The sequence below is a fragment of the Ctenocephalides felis genome, unplaced genomic scaffold (assembly GCF_003426905.1).
Source record: "Ctenocephalides felis isolate EL2017-DRISC unplaced genomic scaffold, ASM342690v1 CF-g0.4_SCAFFOLD_03573, whole genome shotgun sequence".
Classification (NCBI taxonomy): domain Eukaryota; kingdom Metazoa; phylum Arthropoda; class Insecta; order Siphonaptera; family Pulicidae; genus Ctenocephalides; species Ctenocephalides felis.
The window spans coordinates 13,202,178-13,228,082 of record NW_020539727.1 but is presented as its reverse complement, the minus strand read 5'-3'; the positions used below and the strand labels follow the sequence as shown (position 1 = coordinate 13,228,082).

The window sequence follows — 25,905 nt, the reverse complement described above, 5'->3', positions numbered from 1 at the left end:
AACTATAAAATTCTAATTTTTAAGTTATTTAAATTAATGATTAAAATCCAGCAAAGTTTGGAAAAATTAAAAAAAATAAAAATTTCAAAAAAGTGATTTTAAGAACAATATTGTAACATAAATATATGCTCTTACAAACATATTTACAATTTAATTATAAAGTGTTTTTCTGAACCAAAAATGCTCCTGTTTTTAACTAAAAATAAATAAACAAACTGTTTAGTTAAAAAAAGAAATATTCCAAAATAACTTGGTAGAATTTAAAGACTTTTGAAAAGAAAAATATATAAAAAAAATAGTTTTTCTCAAAAAATTATAATAAAAATCTCTCAAGTCTCTCCAAAAAACAAACATAATTTATTATTATTTCAAAAAATGCAAATGCACAAATATTTTGGTTCAAAATATAGAAAAATTAATAAGAATGAGGAACTTTCTTGGTTCAGAAAATATAAACTTAACTGTATATAATATATTTATAAAAAAAAACAAAAAAAGTTTTTTATACAAACATCCATCCAATTGATAAATAGAACAAACTAAGTTATGATTAAAAAAAAATCTTCAATAATATTCGTGTACAAAAGTCATAATTATAAAATAGAATTTATTAAATTAAATTTAAATTTTATGTATGAACAACAAAATATTAACTTACAAAAAAAAATTTATAATTTAACGTGTTATTCATAATTACGAATAATTATCGTTCATATTTAATTTAAATTCAATTTATTAAAAAATATATATAATTCCATTTTATAAATATGACTATTGTACAAGTCTTTTATGTTTGTTTTTATAATTTTTTTTAAAAATAATTTGTGTGTTTTATCCACTGAAGAAGTGTAAAATTAGTATACAAAACGTATGAAACACTCATAAATTTTTTTGGAACATAATTTAGTTTTTTCTATTTAATAATTCGATGATGTGTAAAATCTTTTTTGTTTAAATTAATATGACATATAAAAGTTGATGTAGTATTAATTATGAAAATAAGAGTTTTCCTCACTATTTATCAGGCCCATATTTTAAATTTTACAAACGTTTATATTTATATTTAATATTATTTTAATAAAAAATGTACTAGGAAGTCCGTGTTATCCGATGCACGACTTATGGTTTTCCAAATTGTATTTAGTACAGTACTTTATGCACCATTTTTTTATAAATAATCTATTTAAGTCATACAACATCTTTAAAATTAACTACAAATGTAAGTCGCAGAGCTTTGTTTTGTGTAGTCTGTAGTTTAGGTAGTATTAGTCGTATTAGTTTATATTAATCGTTTTAAAATATCAATACTCGTTCTGAGATTTAAGATAATTTGTAAACTGGATGACTAATCTTTTTTGTACAAAATAATATAACACATAAAAGTTGATGTAAATGAAAATAACAGTTTTCCACAATGTTCATCAAGTCCATATTTTAAATTTTACAAACGTTTATATTTATATTTAATTATTTAAAAAAAATGCACTAGGAAGTCCGTGTTATCCGATGCACGACTTATGGTTTTTGAAAGTGTATTTAGTACAGTACTCTATTCACCAATTTTTTTAATAAATAATCTAGTTAAATCATACGAAATCTTTAAAATTAACAACAAATGTAAATCGCAAAGCTTTGTTTTGTGTAGTCTGTAGTTTGCCTAGGTTAGTCTTTGTTGGTCGTATTTGTTAAATAAATTAATCGATTTGAAATATAAATATTCGTTCTAAGATTTAAGATAATTTGTAAGCTGGATGACTGGATAATTCTATCCAATTCAAATTTTGTTTTTAAATATAAAATATATTACTCTGATGATGACACAAATAGAGTCTCGAAACGTTTGAAAAATTTAAAATAATGATAGAAAATAGTAGTTGACTTCATATACAAATATGGGCGTGTATGTGTAGTGATTTTATAATGAAAATTATTTTCCAAAATTTCTTTTACTAAATTTGGCAAAACCAAGATTTATGATTGCACTGCGGTGGTCCTTTCGATAATTTTTTTTAATAATAAATCTACTCTACAAATTTCACAAATCATTTACACAACGATATTCCTAAATTCTAATATACATTTTACATTTATAATAATAATATTTATATTAATAATATTTATATTATTATTAGAGTCCATTACATATTAATTAATACATTTTCACGACGTTCTCGTATAATACTTATTTTTTAATAAATATATAAAAATCTAGAGCTAATTTTTTAAATTTTTATTCATAATTTATGTTTTTTTTTTAATTTGATAATACGAATAATCACAGCATCACGTTTTATTATTATAAAAATGTTTTTGTGAAATTGAAAAAAGCTGTCGTCTACTTCTAAATATTTTTTTAAAACGATTATTGGTAATTGGTGAAATATAATTTAATTTTTACATAACCCTTACTTTTTACATAACCCTAATTGTTAGTAAAAAAAATAATGGTTTAAAAAAACTTAAATTTTTACTATACTTTAAAAATAGGGCAAGGCTGCATAAATGAAAAAAAAAACAAAATTTGTTTAATAATTAGTATAAATATTTTCTTGAAATTTGATTATTTGTTTAAAAAATTTATTCTTCAATTTGAAATTCATAATAAAGTGTTTATGATAAACATCTTAAACATGTAATATTTATTTTGTAATTGCAAAAATAATGAAATATGAATATTTTTTAAAATAATTTAAATTTAAATAAAATTACTAAGAATATTTTGGTTTACATTAAAAGACAGAAATTTTAATATAAAGAGCTATGTAAAAATTAATTTATATATATATATATATATATATACATATATATTAATATATATATATATATATATATATATATATATATATATATATATATTTATATCAAATATTATTTATAATATTTATATTTATATATTAAAGTGCATTTTGCACACATCATATGTATAGAATTTGTATCATATGGTTATTAGGAAAAATAAAAGTAGTTAAAATATTAAATATTTTTTAATATATAAATATATGAGTGTTGAAAAATAAATGTGTGAGTAGTCAAATATTTTTTAAATCGATTTTAAAAATTATTAAAATTATATTACTAATAAAAGTCCTTTAGGGTTCAAAAAAATCACGACAAAAATAATAAATTTCTGAGGCAATTTGTATTTTTTTACTGAATCCAAAAATGTCAAATTACAAAAAATCTATTATAAATAATATTAAATTTATGAAGCAATAAAATATCGATTATTAATTATAATAAATTTATGGGTCATTAAAAAAATAATTGATATTAATTAATATTAATTATTTATGAGGCAAGTCTTATGTTTTTTTGAGTCCAAATACTACAAAATATCAAAAAATTATATTTTTATTTATGTAATTTAATAGTGTTTGTTTTTAATAGTTAAATTTAAAAAAATATAAGAAATAATATTAAATTTATGCAGAATCCAGAAACTCTATATATAAATTATTATTAAATTTGTGAGGCATTAAAAGAAGTAAATAAACAATATTACATAACTATTTATGAGGCAAGTAAGTCTTATGTTTTTTTGAATCCAAGTACTAAAGAATGTAAAAAAATATTAATGTTTCTTCTATTTATTTATAATAGTTATATTATTTGAATTGCGGCAAGATTTTTTTAAATAAAAAGCAAAAATTTGTGATTTTAAAGTGCGTTTTCTCGAAATTTGCGAAACGTTTGACAAATTTGAGAAAAGTCTGGTAAGGTCCCATTAATTATTATTAATAAAAATTAGTGTCCAAAAATTATGAGAATATTTGTTAAAAAATTGCTAATAAATTCTAAATAAAATAAAATAATATTGTAATAATGAATTTACAATAATCGTTAATAATAAATCAATTAATTAATTTAAAAAAATGAAACACTTTCTGATAAAAAAATATTTAGAAATTATATTAAAAGTGCTTTTTTTTCAAAATTTTTTTGTCGCATCTAGACGTATCTAGTCGTATCTAGTGTAAATTTATATAATTTGTTTAAGTTTTGTTAAACAAATTTTTTAGAAACAGTTTTTTTAATATAATGTTACCACAGAATATACCTACAATTACAATTCCATCAACAACAAAATAATTTAGAACAAAATTTAAAAAACTTAATTAAAAAAATAAACAAAATACATGCATAAAACAATCTTCCCAAACAATTTTAAAAACAAAAACAAAATTTAGAAACACAATCAAAAAAACCTTCAATATTCCATGAAAAATTATAGATTTCCATTAAAAACCTTCAATTTTTCATGAAAAATTGAACATTTCCAATAAATCATGCTTCCAAATTAAATTCCTCATGCAAAATTTACTCTCGCGTTAATAAATTTAATTTAGTAATAATATTATTAATTAATTGTATTATTGTATTGTATCGTAGTACAAATGAAAAATGCCTGATTCAGAAAAATATTTTACCTTTGAAAATAATAAAACAAATTAAACATTTGTGCCGTGTACAAACTTAAGTTCATTGTTCAAAAATTATTTCTATATTATTCGTAGTTTCTATAAATCTTTGAAGATATTAAAATGGAAATTATTTTTTTAATTAACATATTAATTATTATAATTAATGGTTAAGAAACTTTTTAATTTTTTTAAATTAGTATTTAATTTTATACATCAAATCGTACGCTTATTGGCTAAAACTACAAATAAGCGCAGAGTTGTCTAAGGGATTGTCATTTTATTTTAATTTGCCGCAAAAAGGACCATTTTTTCTTAAAAAAATCCTTAGTGGATTTATAAGTATTATTAGGACAAGTTGTATGTCGATTTTAGTAACTACTGAAATAAATGGACATATGGAAAAATTTGCACTTTTGGCCAAAGGGTGCATCAGCTTAAATGTTCTGTATCTCATACAGGTTGGAAATCACTGCTTTAATATAATATAATAATATAAAGCCTTTTTGGTTTTTTCCTTATAATTTGACAAATTGTTTTCGTAACCAAGTAACAAAACAAAAGTAGATGTTTAACCAATAACATACCCAAAATTGTAGTCGTTTACCACTTTTCCCTTGATACAAGCAATTTTGTCCATACCAGGTGGTAGTCGTTTACCAAAGGCTCCAAAAGACTCCAAAAGTATCCGAAAGTCTCCAAAAGTTCAAAAGACCAAAAGTTTCATTGTCCTTTTCATTTTTCCATTAGCAATCTTCATCAGAAATCACCAAGGCTTGTGTAGGCCAAGCAATTTTGGCGTCAATTCTTTTATAAGCCAAAACGCAATGTTTGCCTTCAGCAGACAATCTTGCTTCTTGCGGACATTCACCATCGGCCAAGAGAGATTCTGCCAAAAAAAAAAATTAAAAATAAGTTGATGAATATTTTTTTTTTAAGTAAAACTTCTTAAATTAAAAGAGTGTAAATCCGTATAAATGCAACGAAAATAGCGTCTAATTCGCTTTCGATGATATCATTTCGATACGGGTCGATTGTGATTAGTCGTCGTGTCATGTGAATAGAGATCTGTCGTTGTATGCGTACCGATATCAACAAGGAAATCGGCATAGATAAATAAACATTTGCAAGTTACATCGAAGTACAAATCTTGATTTAATGAAAAATGCTTGAATCAGAAGAATATTTTACCCTATTCCTTGAAAATAATAAAACAAAATAAACATTTGGGCCGTGTACTACACGTAAGTTTATTGATTAGAAATTATTTCTATACTATTCGTAGTTTCTATAAATCTTTGGAGTTATTAAAATGGAAAATATTCTTTAGGCAAGACAGATATTACAGCTGTTCAAAGAATGAGATTATATCGCCAGAGAAAAAGTAGAAAAAAAGAGTGCGCGTAAGGTTCACACGCGATTCGAGTAAAACTTTTTTGCTATTGTACAAGATGGCATTTAAGTTAAAAATGAATGCATCATATAACAATTTTGAATAATTTCATTAACACTAGCAATAAATAAATTGCATAAATGTCCATTATGAAGTATATCTGTATATGAATGACACACAGCTGAATAAACTATTGTTGCGCTTGATCTCTTGTTTAGAGTAATAAATCTGAATATCAATTTATTCTTCATTATTTATAAAAATATGCAACTTTGTAATACTTAATAGCCATCATAAACGAAAAACATGTAAACTTTCTCTAAAATTCCAGAAGTGTCTGAGATATAATTCTGAAAATGATATATCTTCGGCATGTTAAAATAAAGCTGTATTGCTTTAATATTTTTTAATTCTATAAAAATGCAGAGAATTATTATGTTGAACAACTTGTCATGTAATTGTATTTGAAGAATTTCATGTAATTAAAATTAACATACATTCACTGCTTGTTTTTTTTTTAGTTTTTCGCTGGCCATACAGTTTCATTTTTTGAACAGTTGTAGTATCTGTTTTGCATATAAAAATAATTTTTATTTTAATAACCTCAAAAATAAATAGTAACCACGAATAATACAAATTATTTCAATAAACTTACGTTTTTTACTCGGCACAAATTTTTCATTTGCTTAATATTTGCAATATAATTATTTATAGAGGACGAGATAAAATATTCATCCGATCCACACATTTTGTATTAACTCAAGATTTGTACTAATATTTAACCTTAAAATGTAATGACATGAGACACCGATAAATGAACAATATGCTTCGCGCTTTCGGTGACGTACGCACGTTTATAGTCACGCATATCAAGAATGACGAATCATTGGCACTCGACCTTGCCGTAACTCACTTCCGTTGCATTTGTACGGATTTACACACATGCCGCGCCTAAAGAAGTTTTACTTAAAAAAAATACAAGCATTACAATGGTTAAAAAATATGACTAGAAATGCTGGTTGACCTTGGTTAGACAAAAAAGAAGTTTCCGGATGAAAAATTTAAAAGGGACTCTACTGACGTGCAATAAGACAGAGTCAGTAAAGTCCATGTTGCTTTGTTTTTAGTCAGTAGAGTCCTTTTTCAGAATCCTATCGTGAGTGGAAAATATAACTATGTAGTTGCTTTAGTCTTTCAGAAGACTTCTGGATAAATAATAACAAAAAAACTCTACTGCCGTGCAAACAAAGAGAGAACATAAACTCCGCTCACCAATATGGTAAAAGTAAAATGTTTCAAACAAGGACTCTACTGATTAACAATCTAAACATAAATTTATGTGTCTAGAGCAAAACTGTAAATTTTACAAATAAATAAACTCTATGACGAGCAAATTGCATCAAGGCAAGAAAAAATGATACTAGTGCCTTACTTAATTGAAAGCTGAGAATATTTATTTATTACCCATTTGAAAATCGTTTGGGCAGTTTGAATAGTTAACTATTTTTTAATTTGTTTTATTAGTTTTAATTTCAATTTACGAAGATTTTGCCTGTCTGTGAAAATTCCTTACTTGTACCGATTTAATAAAGCGTGTTTAATGGATTCTCTTTTTGCTAAAAACAAAGAAATATATATTGATATGCACGATTTTACAAATTTCTTGCTAGATTTGGAAAGCACCAAATGGTGAAACCAATAAGGTTTCCTTATTTTATAAGCAGTTCTAACTCACTAACAGAAACTTAATAATTTTTTAACATTCATTACTTTTGAAAATTATTATTGCATTTTAGGTGTAATTTTATCTTCGATTTTGTAACTAATAATTAAAGAATAGTTGATCAAGGGCTACTAGTCACTTTAATTACACCGAAAACGTAAAAATACCTAGAGAGCTTTTCCATAAATATTTTTTTATTCAATTTTACGGTTGTGCTTTCAACGCTTTAATCAATAGTTTGATTTAATTTGGTTTCGCTAATGAGATTATATCGCCAGCGAAAAAGTAAAAAAATACAAGCAGTCAATGAATGTATGTTAATTATAATTACATGAAATTCTTCAAACACAATTACATGATGAGTGAAGATGCGAAAATAATATTTGTTTAGGCGTTGTTTAACATAATCCACTGTGTGAACGAATATTATAGAATTTATTAATCAGCAATCACTTCTTTTCTCTAATGAACGTTCATTTCTGAATGCTAATTAAAATGACAAACCGATCATGTCATATTTGAAGCATGACTTTAATTACATTATTGTTTTTAAATATTACACATATTTTTAATGCTATTATAAATATATAATTTATACTTCATCATCATATAAATGTGTATAACGGTTGACACTAATAAATGTGTGATTCGATCACGAGTGTTACAATATTACTAATGAACATTATTCAAAATTGTTATATGATGTATTTGTTTTTACTTAAATGCCATCTTGTACAGTAGCAAATGAGTTTTACTTCAATCGCGTGTGAACCTTACGCGCACTCTTTTTTTTACCTAGTGTATATTTTTCTCTTACCTTCACCATCCACCAATTTGAAAAGTCCGTAGTCCTGAGGATTTGTGACTCTGGCCCTATGGGCGATGATCCTGCAGACTTCTTTGGCGGTTGTATGAGGTCTAACTGGTAAGGTCCTGGTTTGTAGGGACCCATTGTGTTCATCAGGAACTACAACCCTGAGAAGGGACCCGCAGGCTGGTAGTAGGAGACGGGGTCGCTGTTGGAGAAAATATTATATGTAAAATTTAAAAAAAAAAAAATTATGGATAGCAATATGTTTCCAAGTGAAAATAGCCCTTGTCCGGCATTGCTGCACCAATAAAAAGTCAGCCCTATTATAATTATTCTAATAACAAAAATCATCAAATATGGATGGGTTAACCATTGGGTTACCATCTAGAAAACTAGTTGGAATTGGATTTTGCCTTGAGGCAAGTTACATGAACTTCACGATATGTGTAAATAATCGACTTAATCAATAAAAAATAAATTAATTTATGAGTGATTGTAAGTATTCCGAGTGGATTTATTACACATGCAAACGAACGAACGAACACGTTAACTCGGAGTATTTTCTAAAAGCAAATTTACAAAAATCAATAATTTTTATAATTGAACCAGTTTCAGTAGGATTGTAATAGTTTAGTATGTTCATTAAGACCAAGTACACTATCGTTATACCAAGTAAATCGTCTAATTTTAATTTTAACTCACGTCAAAAAAACAACTCATTTTCTCAAACTCCGATGAATTTTTAAATATAATACTTACTGTAATATTACAGTAAGTGGTATAAGACCATGATATATATCGCTAAAAAAAATCCATAAAAATCGGCTTAAATTTTTTTTTCAACAGTTAATTACAATTTTTGATTATTGAATTAAAGTTTTTGATTTTTGAAAATCGGTTCGGTAGGATGAGCTTAAATGTGGACGAAGAGTTTAACACTTTTTTGAAAATTACAAAGAAACGGCTTGGCAGATCGTCGCACAAAACTGACAAGCGATAGTCCTCATCGAGATACATCGAATGGTTTTTAAATTTTTGAAATCGGCCCAGCCGTTTTTGAGAAAACGTCGATTTACAGCAAAAAATCTGTTCACACACACACACACACACACACACACATACTTTTTCCAAATTTGATCTCATTCGATTCAGAATGGCTTGAAACGCCGAGAAAACATAAAATTAGCGATTTGGATTTTTTGATGAAAACAAACTTCTCCTTCGGGAAGTTAATAAGAAGTAAGAAGTTTCAGCCCAACAGCTCATAGGACGCAAGGTTCTGATTGCTGTTAAAAAATATCAATATATATATATATATATATATATATATATATATATAAAATAATATAAATATTCTTAGGAATGAGGAAGTAAGGTGATGATCTGTTTTGGTGATATTTCTTAACTACATGGTTTTGTGAAGGGCAACCCAAAGGTTGGACGCCATACCAAACTATATTCTGATTGACCCATAGCAGAGAAGGATACTTGGCTCGTTACCGATTTTCCTTCAAAGCAAATAAATCTTTGGTTTTGTTTTTCTTTTTTAGTATAATCATTTATTATTATAAATATTGTTAGGTGATTTTTTTTAGAGGAAATTTTCCTTTCCTCCTTTTATGTCACCCAATTGTATCACACCTTTTATATTTGAAATACTTATTATTGTATTAATAGAACATAAGGGATGATATACCTGTGGGTAGAAATCCGAACGAAAGTGGAAGTGCCAACTGTTGATAAAATTTGCCAATAAAATTTAGTACATTTTTTTCAAAGTAGGGCCTCTCAAAGTCGACCGATTTTGGAAAGTTTAAATTTATAGTTCAACAAAAAGTCGTAATTTTTGAAATCTTGAGGAAATTTGTGAAAACTTGAGAAAATTTGGCAAATTTTTTACTGTGGTCCCAAAAATTCAGGATTACATTTCCTAAATTTAAATGAAAACAAGTAGTAAAAATTAACTACAATAACCAAAAAATGGTCATAATTTCACCAAAGCTCTAGGTTGCACTTAAAAGCTCATAATTTCCAAGTGTGAAATTTAAAAAAAGAACAAAATTTTGAGGACTGTTAAGATCAATGCTATCACCTCCTTTTGGTTCAACGTTGAATTCTGGGATACCCTATAAATGAACAAAATGATTGCACATTGATAAAGGAAACAAAACAGTGATTTTTAAAAAACGTTACAAAATTTATTGAAAAAATGCATAATTTCATAATTAATTGTACATTATTTGGCCCACGATGGTAAATATTTTTTTAGCAAAAAATGGGATAATTCTATTTTTAGATTTAGAATAGTCAGTACATAAAAAAGTTGGAATATTTTGATTATTTTTATTCATATTTAGTTTAATGCAAATACTATCCTTTATTTTGTACTCTTTTTTATTTATATTTTTGTTATTGTTCATAAATGTTACTAGATGTTATATTATTTAGCAGTTGTAACAAATATTGTAATTAAAAAACAATTCAGTTTTTTTTGGTTGTGGTATTAAATAAATAAAATATACCATGAATTATTAGTATTGTTATTATTAATATAAAGACATGTCACCATTGACTTGATTTTAGATACTTAAATTGTTACAAATTAATTCTTTATTTTTAATTTCAAAATTCAGAATTAAAATTTTATAAAATTCTGTCCGATATATGAGGAGTCACAATCCGAGCGACATGGCGACAAAGCCTAATATTATTTATTAATTAGTACAAAAAATAGAGCATTGTGTTTATATTTCCAAGTTAAAATAATATATATATATATATATATATATATATATATATAGCTGAAATAGTGTTAGAAAAATTATAAGCATTAATAAAATAAAAAAGTAGAGCAGAAGAAAAAAGCAAAGCCAAGGAATGTCAGGAGAGCAGAAGCAAAAAATGAAAATGCAAGCACACAAATTTATTAAAACTTATATTTATAAATTCATAACACATACAAATACAAAGTCATAAACAAATTAATACTGACATTTAAGAGAGAAAAAAATAACACAAAAAGTCATCAAAATTCACAGTAACAATTAAACAGACATATCAAAAAATATAAACAGAACATTTATACAAAATTATAAAAAAACATACATACATGTTAAATAATAGTTGTTAATTTTGGAGCAGAGAAAGAAATAGAACAGAAATAAATAAAGTGATAGATGAAAGCCACACCTTAATATTAATTTTAATATTTTCTGAACGAAGAGCCTCTTCCTTTTTTAAAAAAAAATATTTATTTAAATTCTATTTTGTCGAGAATTCGGATGTTCCTCTCTTTAGGAACTTTTGAGAACACAACAAAAAAATTATATTTATACACTTTTTCTCAATTATATTAAAATTGAAAAAAATCATTTTTTACGTCTGTAACTGAATCTTTTTAATTGGAGATTAGTAATATAATATCGAATTAAAATTCGAAGATCAAATCCTAAAATCCAAATACTAATTCAGTTTCTTATCTTTATGTCTGTTTATCATCTGTAACTCTTCATGTTCAGATCGAAACCAATTTAGATGAGATTTCAATCAAATTTTCAAACCATCATCCTAATAACTTTCCAATAAATTTGTCAATCCTAACTAATCCTAACAAATCTTTCTCTCCTACCAAATATTTCCTTTCTATTAAATCTTTTATTAACTCACTTCAGATTCGCAAGCCCCATTGATTCCATTATTCGAAGCGGCCACGAAGCAATTGGAGGCGGCAGTGGCGTCCTTACAACCTGCTCCCAAACTCTTCAGGACGTGCACGGCGCTCGAAAGGGCAGTGAGGTAGTAACCTGCTTCTCCTGACAGGAGACTGGGCTGGAGCAGGCCCCACATTATCTCGGATTCGATTTCTGCTCCGACCATTCCGCAGCGGGCTATGACCAGGATCAGGAGGGGCAGGAAGTCGTCGGCGGAGACCACCCTGGGGAAAAATAGATATATTAGATATATATGTATATATGTGGCGGAATGAAAATGTTCTTGACAGATGTCAGTTGATTGACGCCAATGTGGACTAAACTACACAGCATACTTGGAGCTACGCTGATGCGAATGTCGCATCTAGCAAGCTTTAGTAGATTATTGTTTTCACTATCGTAAAATGGTTCTCGGTTTTAGTCATCCATCAATTGTTGGGCTAATAAATTTATATCAAAATTTATATGATATCAGTTCGTTGTAAATTGAGTTATCAATAAACTCACATTAAGATCGAGTCTACAACAGTTCATTACGGTTTCATTTCTAAATAATAATATTTAATATGAAATTGGCTCAATTCGGCCATATATATATATATATATATATATATATATATATATATATATATATGTATATATATATACATATATATACTAGATGACCCGACAGACGTTGTCCTGTATCCACGTCTACAATTCAAAAGTACCACTTTTTTAACTTCCCGAAGGAGAAGTTTGTTTTCATCAAAAAATCCGATTCGCTAATTTTATGTTTTCTCCGGGACGTTTCAAGCCATTCTGAATCGAATGAGACTAAATTTGGAAAAACTATGTATGTGCGTGTGTGTGTGTATGTGAACAGATCTTGTGCCGTAAATCGCCGTTTTCTCAAAAAGGGCTAGACCGATTTCAAAAATTTAAAAGCCATTCGATGTATCTCGATGAGGATTATTGTTTGCCAGTTTCGTGCGACGATCGCCTAAGCCGTTTCCTTATAAATAGCAGAAAAGTGAAAAAATTTTCGTCCACGTTTTAGCGCGCAATTCTGAATCGATTTTAAAATTTCAAAACCGTTCGAAAGATATTGGTTGGGAATCGTGCTGATTAGTTTTTGGTAGAGATCGGCCGAGCCGTTTTCTTGTAATAACGTATTAAAAATTCTTTTTCGACGATTTTCATGTATTTTTTTGACGGTAGATACCATAGTCTTGTAGATCATACTAAAATATTACGGTCCTATGACAACTCATTTAGCTTTAAAAATTCGTCAAAGTTTGCAAAAATTAATATCGTTTCTTTGGCATTTGTCAAAATTAGACTTTTGATCGACGTTTTCTCAAAAACGCCTGAACCGATTTCAGAACTTACTGAAATATTACAGCCTTACGACAAGTAGTTTAATTTTAAAAAATCATTAAAGTTTGAGAAAATGAGTAGTTTTTTTGACGATTGTTAAAATTAAAATTAGACGATTTATTTGTTATAACGATAGAGTACTTAGTCTTAATAAACATATTAAACCTTTAAACTCCTACGGAAACTGGTTCAAATATAAAAATTGTTAATTTGTGAAAATTTGCTTTTAGAAAATACTTCGAGTTAACGTGTTCGTTCGTTTTCAATTATGTGTAATAAATCCACTCATAAATTAATTTATTTTTTATTGATTAAATCGATTATTTACACATATCGGGAAGTTAATGTAACTTGCCTCCAGGCAAAATACCAATACCAACTAATTAAATTTATAATTTTTTTATGTTCTTACTTTATTCCTCCAGTTCCTTCAAAAACCAAAGCAACTGCTCTCAATAATTTATCGAGTTTGTCCAAAGGCGATTCTGCTTCCTGAAGCAAAGTCAATTGATCAGCAATTGCGCTCATCGAAGCACCATTTGGAGGACTCACACAAGCCTAGAAAATAAATATAAAACAACACTATTCAATAGTTCTAAATAAAAACCTGCCATGTCACCATAAAATCAGATTCGTTATGTTTCCTTACCTAAAAAAGAAAAAAATACTTCAAAAGAAAAATATTTAGTGATTTAATTAGCTTGTAATTACTCGTGTCACATTACATTATTTTTTATAAAGGAAAAATGCAACTACATATTTTTCACTATTTATATATCGATGGAATTTTTGATATATAATTGCCAAAAGATTCACTTGATGTCTATGTTGACAGTTGTAAATATATTGTCGAATAAAAAAAAAAAGTTTCCTTACCCTAAGTCCAAGTTCCCTAGGTTCGTATTCAGCAGCCAACTTGATATTTTCAGCCATAAGTTCGATATCGCCTCTGGTCGCACACCATTCCACAAATAGCGCATACAAATGTTCTCTCAGAGGAACTGCCACCAATTTTTGCATGACGGACTCCAAAAGTGCGTCCAAATTTAAAAACTCGTCCCCACGTAACCTTGCACGAGCCAATTGTACTTCCCTCTCAAAACCACGTTCACCGTGTTTCAGGAGATAGTTTTTCATACCTGAAGAAAACAAAAATTGTTATATAAGTTATCTTCTTATATATAAAAATGGAGCTCTCGATAAAATGATCCGCTAAACCGATTTGGCCAGTCTTAGTCTTGAAAAATTCGTGCTAATCAGTAGGTTGTCGGAAAGGTGAGATATTATTTCAAAATCGCGTACAAACTTTACATTTTTAATTTGAACATTTTTGTAGAAGCGTAATTTAAATAAAACATTAGACGGTGGCTAATACGTCAAATGTCAAACGTTTTTGAGAGACGATGTTCAATTACGTTTAATAGTATGTTTTACGTGAATATTATTTAATTATAATTAAATCGTAGTAAGTAGTTTTGTTTGTAGTTTTATTTATATACAAAAACGTTATTAAACGAATCGTAAGTGTTACTAGAAACTCAAAATATCAACTTTTTTGAAATGTTAATATGAAAATGCATTTTTTGGCGTTGTAGCATTCTTTTTTTGCAAATCATATTTTTCTCGAACACGGTGCTCTAAAAGATCTCATTTGTATAATTATATACTCATTGGTGTTTATAAAACATTTTCTAGATTATATTATTTTTTAAATTAAATAAGAAGTATATATGTAGAGCAGAGCGAGGCACAAAGGTCCAATTTGACCTTTATTATGAAAACCAAAACAATTATATCAGAACAAATAACACATTTCAAACAAACAATTATATATTACTATCTATTCTTCGATAAATTCTGGGAAATTATAACTGCAAAAATAATGTCCGACAAAATGTCCCTTTGATCAATACCAAAATAATGTCCGACAAAATGTCCCTTTGATCGATACCAAATTTAGGTTCTGAATTTAAAAAACATAAATAAAATATAATATAATCTAGAAAATGTTTTATAAATATCAACGAGTATATAATTATACAAATGAGATCGTTTAGAGCACCGTGTTTGAGAAAAATATGATAATATTCGCGTAAAACATCATATTAAACGTAATTAAACATCATCTGCCAAAAACGTTTGACATTTGACGTATTAGCCACCGTCTATTGTTTTATTTAAATTACGCTTCTACAAAAATGTTCAAATTAAAAATGTAAAGTTTCTACGCGATTTTGAAATAATATCTCACCTTTCCGACAACCTGCTGATTAGCATGATTTTTTCAGACTAAGACTGGCCAAATCGGTTTAGCCGTTCTCGAGTTTTAGCGAATCATTTTATCGAGAGCTATATTTTTATATATAAGATTAATATTTGCTCAAAGTCGAATTGGACCTTTGTGCCTTGCCCTACTCTACATATATACTTTTTATTAAATTTACTTTAACTCATCGAATGTTACTTGAAACTTTTCAAAAAAGCAGTTCGTAAAAGAAATACTTAATTCAGTTTCTATCTCTCCTCGAAGAAATTTGAAAATTTTGTATAAGCTCAGTGGTATTATTTACAATTATACACAAAATCCAGAATCCAAAAAGAATCTGAAAAACTTGAAACGTAATTAATAAGTCGGAAGACCAAAAAAGACTTGTTGGATTATACCATGTTTTTTATACAAAGTGTATAAAACTTCCAGTTGACAAAATATAGACAAACTAATGGGGTTTATTGTTTTTATAATACCTCATTGTATATAGCATTCAAACAACACATCCTTATACACTTAAAGTATTAATATTTTTGATTCTCTAGAAATTGTTTAGAATAGAATATACCTTACTTAGCAAAACAACGTTTGCCGGGTCAGCTAATAAATAAATATATATATATATATATATATATATATATATATATATATATATAGATATATATAATGATTTATTATTACCTGACATGAACTGCCTCATATTTCTCATGACCACATGGGGTTGTCTTTCCCTTCCATCCCTAGTGCAAGCAATGAAATGGTCTACATTTTGGGCAAAAGTGGTGCTTTTGTCTTTGGCTAATTGAAGGGCGTATCTGCGCACCCTTAGGCCTGGTGCTTCGCCCTTACGAAGCCCTTGAGATGAGGGTTGCTGCTGCTGGCAAGAATTGGAGGATTGACCGTTGGTTGAATTGGCAGTTCGGGGTGAAGAAACTAGAAAAAATAGTGTAATTGATTATTTGTGTTCAGGAACCAATTAAATTGAAGAAGAGAAGTAGTTGTATAGGTATACAAAGTAATATTTATACAAAATGTTTCATGAATTTGGTACGTTTTTGGAAGCCTGGGTTGAAGATAGCAGTAAATTCATAAATATTTACATAAAATGACTTTTTAACTTAAGTGATTTTTTTAACTGTGACTGTCGATTTACTTGAAACTTTTCAAAAAGCAGGTCAAAGAAGAAACACTTAATTCATTTTCTATCTCTCCTCTCTACTCGCAGAAATTTGAAAATTTTGTATAAGCTCAGTAGTATTATTTACAATTATACATAAAATCCTGAATCAAAAAAGAATCTGAAAAACGTGAAACGTAATCAATAAGTCGAAAGACCTAAAATGGCTTGGATTGGATTAAACCATGTTTTCTACAGAAAGTGTATAAAACTTCCAGTTTGATTGTATTGATAAAATATAGACAAACTAATAGTGTTTATAGCATTCAAACAACGCATCCTTATACACTTAGCGTATTAGTTTTTTTGATTCTCTAGACATTGTTTAGAATATACCTTACTTAGCAAAACAACGTTTGCCGGGTCAGCTAGTATATATATATATATATATATATATATATATGATAGAATTATTCTTGGGCATCCATCCAGTAATTAAAACAGTTTTATTGAAAGCAAATTTTTATTAAGAAAACATACGTTTCGGATCTTGATTCGACCCATCTTCAGTGCTACAATTAAATATTTCAGGGTTACAATTTAAAAACAATATAGAAAAAATAGATAATTACAGAAAAATATAAAAACATGTAAAAAAGCATAAAACTAACCAATTTAATAAATTTATTTTTTAACTAATATATATTGTGAAAGTATATAAAAATGAAAAACAGCATAGAATAAACAAATGTAAAGAAACTCACCATACAAATTAATTTGAAAATAAAACACAAAAACACACGAAAAAAGTATGATACAACAAATTGATAAAACGTCGAGTTATGATAAATTAATTTCAAAATTATTTGTAATTTCAAATTTAAGTTTAAGGTTTATGTAAGTTCAAATTTATTTGTATGGTAAGTTTCCTTACATTTGTTTATTATATGTTGTTTTTCATTTTATATACTTTTATATACACAATATATATTAGTTATAAAATAAATTTATTAAACTGGTTAGATTTATGCTTTTTTTCACATGTTTTTATATTTTTCTGTAATTATGTATTTTTTCTATATTGCTTTTAAATTGTAACCCTGGAATATTTAATTGTAGCACTGAAGACGGGTCAAATCAAGACTCGAAACGTATGTTTTCTTAATAAAAACATTTTCTTTCAATAAAACTGTTTTTAATTACTGGATGGATGCCCAAGAATAATTTTATATTATTCGTATAAATTATTTCTATATTATTCGTTAATTATCTAAATCTTTGAAGTTATTAAAATGGAAAATATTTTTTAGGCAAGACAGAAATTAAAGCTGTTCAAAGAATGAGATTATATCGCCAGTGAAAAAGTAAAAAAAATACCAACAGTCAATGAATGTATGTTAATTTTAATTACATGAAGTTCTTCAAATACAATTATTATTTAGTTATTTAGTTTACTAAAGTCCAGTTAACAATTTGCAATCACATTTCCTGGAAATACAATTGTACTTAAATTCTCAAACAAATCGATGCCAATGTCTCGGATGTTTACTAATTTACTGAAAAGGCGACAATTAGACTGAAATCTGTTTGCTGATGAATAGATAGATTTGTTTATATTGATATAAAAGTTCATATTCCCAGGAAGTTTGGTAAAGATAAAAGATTTATCGTATTGAAAGTTTTGCGATAAAATAAATGAATAATAATAAACACAAAAAAATTAAATATTGAAAAGAAACACTTGCCAATAAAACAAGAAATTATTAAATGGTAAACTTAATTAAAAATTGCGACTTTTATAAATATTTATAGAATAGTTTTCAAGACTATTATAGCAATTTTAATGTCAGCTATACAATTTTTAGAATTATCTATTTAATTAAATTTTGCTATTCGACATGATCCAAATATTTACTGAATTTAAACAAAATTTTAAACATGAAAAATGCAGAACAAATACGGATCCTAAAGTGTCTATTATCTTTTGGCGGCAAATTTTTTTACATAACATTTTTATGATTTTTGTATTAAATTCTTGGATAAATAAGGAATGTGGTATTGTTTGCAAAATGATTATTTTCGTTATCTTTTGCGAAAGTGGAACGCGTCATATTGCATTGTATGTAATAATAATTAATGGTCTCTTATCTTATTGAAAGAGAGTTTTCTTCGTTTTGACTGAATCGGAATTAATAATAATAATAATATACATACATACATGTATACAAATTTTCATCGACATGGTCAAAAAAATTCAAGAAATAATTACGATATAAAAAACATACAATTCTCCTACAAAAAGTTAAAAATTGTATTTTTTCAAATAATATATTGCGACCAAATTTATTAAGGAAGATTGTTTTATTTATTTATTTTATTAGGTTTAACTTTTGTATAGGTTTACCACTTTTTATTTTAATTGTTTATTTATTTATTCAAACCCTAATTTTAATAATTCTAATATTTATTTAAACACTAATTTTATAATTTCGAAAATAATGATCAGATGTTTATATAAAATAGTGATTTCCAATCAAGACTGACTGTGCAATTATATTTAAATAAATATTAAATAGAAATAGAAAAGCCTGGCTTCATGTTCGAACAAATAAACGAATAAATTTTTAAATTTTTAAATTTCTGAATTTATTAACATAAGTATTGAATTTCTGAATGAGTTTAGTTACATATAAAAATTTACAAAGAGGCCATCGCTATTATTTAAATTTATAAAATTATGGATTCGATGAATTTAATTTCAAAAACTTTCATTTTTCAAGACTCATAAATTATTATATATAAATATTTTTATACATAAACAATTATTTGCCTAAATTCAAAAACTTAACAGTTTGCAAACAGGACTGCAGTTTTTTTAATATACAATTTTATAGATTTTTGAATTCATAGGTTCATTCAATTACATAAAATTTAATTTATAAATATCTACATTAAAAAAATAAATAAAATAAAAAAATACGAGTTACGGACAACTTGAAATCAAGCGTCAGTTTTGTAATTTTTTACATAAAAATACGAATAATGAATTATTATATTACATTAAGTTAAAAGTCTAAAGTTATGGTCTTCAATCAAGAGTTTTGGTCAACCTGATATCAAACGGCAGTTTTGTACGTTTTTACATGAAAATACGTTAGATAAATTATTATATTACATTAAGTTAAAGTCTAAAATTATCAAAAATCAGGAGTTTTGGGCAATTTGCTATCAAGCTGCAGTTTTGTAGATTTTTACATAAAAATACTTTAGATAAATTATTATATTACATTAAGTTAATGTCTAAAGTTACCAAAAATCAGGAGTTTTGGGCAATTTGATATCAAGCGGCAGTTTTGTACGTTTTTACATGAAAATACGTTAGATAAATCGTTATATCGCATTAAGTTAAAGTCTATAGTTATCAAAAATAAGGAGTTTTGGGCAACTTGATATCAAGCAGAAATTATATACATTTGTACATCAAAATATATTTTCAAGAGGAAACATCACGTAAAAATCATGTCATTGCTTTGTTTACTGAATTTCTGAATTTATCGACATATGAGCAAATATTGAACTTCTGAATGAGTTTATTACATATAATTATGTAATTACATATAATTACATATGTTTATTACATATAATTATTGCTTTGTTTGTTACAATGAAATTAATTTTAAAAAAAAATTAATAAAAATTGTATCAAATATAAGCAAAATTTCAGAAATATTTGATTTGAAATTATTTGATTCCCATACCTAAGATTTTTAATTATTTTTTTAAAGTATAGTCTATAAGTTGGATATAAATGCACGCAGTCAGGTAATAAAATTTAAAAAAAATCGGTTCAGTAGTTTAGGAGTTCATTCCGGACCAACATCGTGACACGTACTTTATATATATAAATATATACATATATATATATGTATATATATATATATATATATATATATATATAATATTATATATAATATATATATATATATAGATTTACATACAATTTATAATAAAGAGCTTTCGATTTGCTCCCATTAGATAACCCGCATCCACGTGGCAAACATTTCAAGTTTATTTATAATTATTACGTCAAAGACACAAGTCGCATTTGCACAATTATAAACGAAATCATATCGAATAGAAATTAATAAAAATAATTATTTATGATAAAAATTATACTTTCATCAATGAACTAAACATCAAAAGTATAAAATAGTAAAAATAATAAAAAAAAGTCAACAGTCATACTAAATTTAAATTTATCATGCATGTAAAGCCAATAAATAATTCAATATTTTATTAAATCTGATTGCTAATTAAAATATGATGAAGCCAAAACCATATTTTGTTTGGTAAAAAATAAAATCTTTGGATCAGATAGTTCTAAACATACTGAATACTTAAAAATCAATCATTTACCATATTTCCTCCAAATCTTCTTAATCCCTTCCCTCAGCTTCCCCAACAAGCCCCTCTTCTCCTCCCTGGCTTCCCTGCCCAAAGGAACCCTATGCCACCATTTCCAAGGGCCATCACAACTATCCCAGCCCTTCTGCACTTTGACACCAAAATTGATAACCCTCAAATCACCACTATCGTTCAAATGAAAATACTCTTGCAAATTCAAAATAGGCGCCCTTGTTTTCTTCTTCAATTTCTCGACACTCCTGAGCCACTTGTCGCCCTTTCTCGACTTTTTAGCAAGTCGGTTCGGAAAATTAGTGGCGCCATCTTTCGATATGGGTAGGAGATCGAAGAAGGCGTTGTCTTCGGACGGAGTTGTTTTGGAAGAACCTGCTGATGGGAGGTCTATTACTAGCCAGGGTTCTCCTAAACGTGTTCTTTGGGTTATTACTAGTTGGGAATCTGGTATTAGGCCGTTTGGTTCTGGTGGTGCATCGAAAAAGTCGTCGGAGGTTGGTAGACGTCGGTTTAGAGGATCTACGATGACCCATGGGTCGCCATCACGAGTACGTTCTGTGATCACATACTGGTATTCACAAGAATCCAAAGACTTTTTACCCGAAGTTTTGTTACAATCATTTTGCAGGATATCAGAAGGCTTCAACACGTTTTTGGCAAACACGTTGTCATTCTTAGAGACATCATCTTTCATATACTCCAAGGAATCTAGAAGGCTTTGAGCCAACGCGCTCTCATTTGCATAATCCTTTTCAATATTATCAGATTTTTGGAAATCTTCAATAGTGCACTCGTCAATCTTTTTGGTATCCAATGTTTCAAAAAAATCATCCTCCACGCAATAATCACACGTCAACTTCAAATCCTGTTGTCTTGCATGTTCTACGACAACCCAAATTTCACCAGATCGTCTACGTTCAGAGACATAAAAATCAGAACCATCAAGTAAAGCGTTTTGTTCATTTTTGGTATCGAAAAAGTCGTCCAAAAGTTCTGATTCGTGTTGCAAGTGCACTACAATCCAAGGGTCACCAAAACGTGTTTTCTCAGCTTCCAAATATTTCGAAGGAAATAGCTCTTGATCGAAGAAGTCGTCGCGAAAATCTTGTTTGTCGTTTTTGTGTTGCACTATGATCCAAGGACAACCGTGTCTGGTTTTCTCCAGTATGGTAAATTTATCAAAAAATAGGATGTCATCATGTTGCATGAAATTGTTTTTTGATACAAGCATGTTGTCAAAAAAGTCGTCATCTACTCCGACTTGGTTTTTGTGGTAAACCACAATCCAAGGGTCACCATTTCTTGTACGTTCAGTCACCTCATAGTCGTTGATAGCGTCTTCTGGTGCATCAAAAAAATCTTCCACCTCACTTTTGGATTTTTGGAGTCCACCATCACCATCCTGGTCCTTCTGGATATCCAAACTGACTTCTTCCCTGGGGCCAACCACGATCCAAGGGTCACCAAATCTGGTCCTCTCAGCGACCACAAACTTGGAATAGAAGTCTTCGCCTCCATCCCTCTCGATTTCCGTTGCTTCCAAAGCCAAAAAGACCCCATCATCAGGTCTGTTTGCCTCTTTGATGATGTTCTCGTTCCCGGATTTTCCTAGCGACCACTTTTTGAACCACGTCATGGCAGATCGAACGGCGGTTTTTCCCCGCCACAACAAATGTGCGAAAGCTGAAGTTATGCATTAATAAAACCTGACACTGACTAGAAAATATATCTAAAACTGGAGAAGAACGCGCGCGCGATTATAAAATCGAGTACTATTTATAAACTTGTGACAAAATAATGTACTCGAGATTGTAAAATGATACTTGAAGATATGGAATTAATTGCCTGGGTACACGAGATCGTTGTCAGAGATCTGTTCTCGACTAACGAATTTTTAGCTGGTTTCAGAATTTAAAAGATTTTTTTCAGTAGTTGATTTTATTGGTTTTACCCCAACTCAGTAGTTTTAAATTTTATTTGCATAAACAATACACAAACAGCAAATAGTCAAAAGTTCTTCTTGGGATTTGTCACCAATCAAAGTCTTTATATTGCTCAAACTTATTATTATTATTTTTTTTATTTATTTAGAATTTTGGTTTTGGACTCAAAATATATGCACTTGTTGATTTAATATTAATTTTTATAGTAAATAAATGAATTAAAATTTATTGTCTATAAAAATTCACTTTAATTTAAGAAGGTATTAATTTAGATTTTACACCAAAAGTTTCTATATAAGGTGACACTTTATATTTTTTAAGCTTAATTTTGATTTTATTATTAATATTTTTTTATAGTAAATAAATGTGTTAAAACTTATTGTCTTTAGAAATACACTGTAATTTAAACTAACTTTAGTTTAGGGAGGTATTGTTTTAGATTTTACACCAAAAGTTTTTATATAGAGTTACACTTATCTCATTATTTATTATTATAACATTTATTTATATATTTTATTTTTACAATTGGTTTTAAATTATGTATTATAATATTTAAAGTAAAGTTCTTCTTAAGATTTTTTAAAATCTTTATATTGTTCAAATTTAATTTTGGTGTTTGATTTGTATATATATATAAACCTGTATGCACTTGTTGATTTATTACAAATTGTTATTTATAAATCAAGGATTTTTATTTTATTTTATTATCTTTCAATTTGTAAAAATTTAAAAGAAGCACTTAATATCCTGCAGATTCTATTACAGATTTTACACTAATCAAGTATTTTACTAATTTAATTTAAATTTATTATCATAATTTATTTAAAATATTATAACATTTATAAATTGTTTTTAACTTTTGATTATTGCCAATTTAAAAAATTTGATACTAATGAAGTTTTATTATTATTATTGTGATACTAATTATTTTATTTTCTTAAAAAAAAAACAGAATTTATTATGCAATAATCTTAATAATAATACTAGAGTATTGTAATTTTAGTTATTAACAATTTTGAATGTTCCTTATCAATATTGTTAGAACACTTTTGTCCAAAAACTTTTCACTTTTTTTAAATATAATTTTAAAATTGCAATCTTTGTAGAAAAATTGGGAATAATAATTAGTTTATATATTTATGCTACAATTTAGTTGAACGGTTATAATATTTAGAATATTATATTTTTAATTATTGTCAATTTTTAATAATCTGTATCAATATTTTAAAAAACACTATTGTCCAAAAATTACCACTTTTTGACATAAATTTATAAGGACAATTTTTCACAAATAATTATAAATATTATTTAGCAGTATTTGAAAATTCTATTCTATTTTTTACTGCAAAATTTATGCAAAATTTATTTTAATTCATAAAATTTAGGGTATAATTTTAATTATTGCCAATTTTTATCAATATTTTGAAAACACTTATCAAAGCACTTGTCACGTTGATTAAATTATTTATTTTAAATGCTAAATTAAAATAAAATTTTATATTATAATATCATGAATGTTCTCTAATAATTCAGTTTGCTCACTAAAATTTGTATTTTATTATTCGAGTAAATTAAATTTTATTATTAAACACTATTATGATTAAGTAATTATTATAATAATTATGATTATATTTATATACACTTATATTTAATATTATTTACAACCACGTCCAACTACTACTAAGCTCCTTAAATATGCAAAAGTCTTGTTCCAAAATTTACCAAAATTCGCGTTTTTTTCGTAAAAAAATGCTATCTTTCACGTAACAATCGACGACCATCAATTGAAACCATCTTGAAGCGGGTTAAATTTTCAAAATTTGAAAAATTCATTTGGAAAATAGAAAAAGTCTTATAACACAATTATAAGATTAATAGTCAAATAACACAATTAAAATAATTGTCACTTTTGAACGAAAATATTTTCTGTGGTCAAAATAACATACTTTTTTTTAGGAAACTTCTTCTGGGGAATTTGATAAACGACAAATAACACAAATTCACACTTTTTGGGAAAACTCCTTCTAAAGTCACTGCAATTTGTTCAAAAATATATTACAACCGAGTTGAACCAAGTGCACCAACAATTTTTTCGCAAACTAATTGTTCACAAACGACACTTTTTTGGCAAAGTCTTCCTGGAGTCAAAACAAGTAACACTTTTTTGGGCAACTTTTTCGAGTTGACCCTGGATTTGCTGTCCAAAAATCAGTTCTTTACAAATAAATTGATAATTCTACTCAACTAACACTAGTTCATAAACGACACTTTTTTGCCAAACTTTTCCTGAGGTCAAAATAACACTTTTTTGGGATTTTGTTGTCGAGTTGACACAAGATTTTTGTCCAAAAATTCGAACAATCACTTCTGTCGAAAATGTAAATATTACTAACACTCAAATTTAATCATTTATTATTTTTGCTGGTAGCTCATTTACCTACGGCCCAGCTAAACCGTAAACGCTCTTCCACACCACTTCAACACAACTTTTGCAACTTCCAACTTCCAACTTTTATACAAAATCCACCACAATTGTTCGACACTAAACAAACCAATATTTTCAATCACATACAAATTATAATTCTTTTGATGAATTATTATTACAAATTATGATTCTTTTATTTTTGCTCCCAAGGAGCGCCGAAAAGCGCAAAAGTGTGCACAGTACGACAATCGGTACTAGAATGAAGGAAATGTTCGACAAATGTATGTATTTAAAGTTTAACAAGAGACAAGAAGATAT

At 27.2% G+C, this 25,905-nt stretch overlaps 1 protein-coding gene across 1 annotated transcript in view; it reads right to left on the bottom strand.

Annotated features, from left to right (window-relative positions):
* Positions 1-5,035: 5,035 nt before the first annotated feature.
* LOC113388986 (protein sprint) overlaps positions 5,036-25,905 on the bottom strand; it is a 32,256-nt gene continuing 11,386 nt past the window's right edge. Inside the window, exons 2-7 of the mRNA XM_026626020.1 lie at positions 16,365-16,616; positions 14,291-14,553; positions 13,827-13,972; positions 12,057-12,279; positions 8,352-8,550; positions 5,036-5,307 (exon numbers count right to left, since the gene is read on the bottom strand). Of these exons, the coding sequence (XP_026481805.1) occupies positions 5,165-5,307; positions 8,352-8,550; positions 12,057-12,279; positions 13,827-13,972; positions 14,291-14,553; positions 16,365-16,616 (1,226 nt within the window). The 3' untranslated portion in view covers positions 5,036-5,164. The remainder of the gene's footprint in view (positions 5,308-8,351; positions 8,551-12,056; positions 12,280-13,826; positions 13,973-14,290; positions 14,554-16,364; positions 16,617-25,905) is intronic.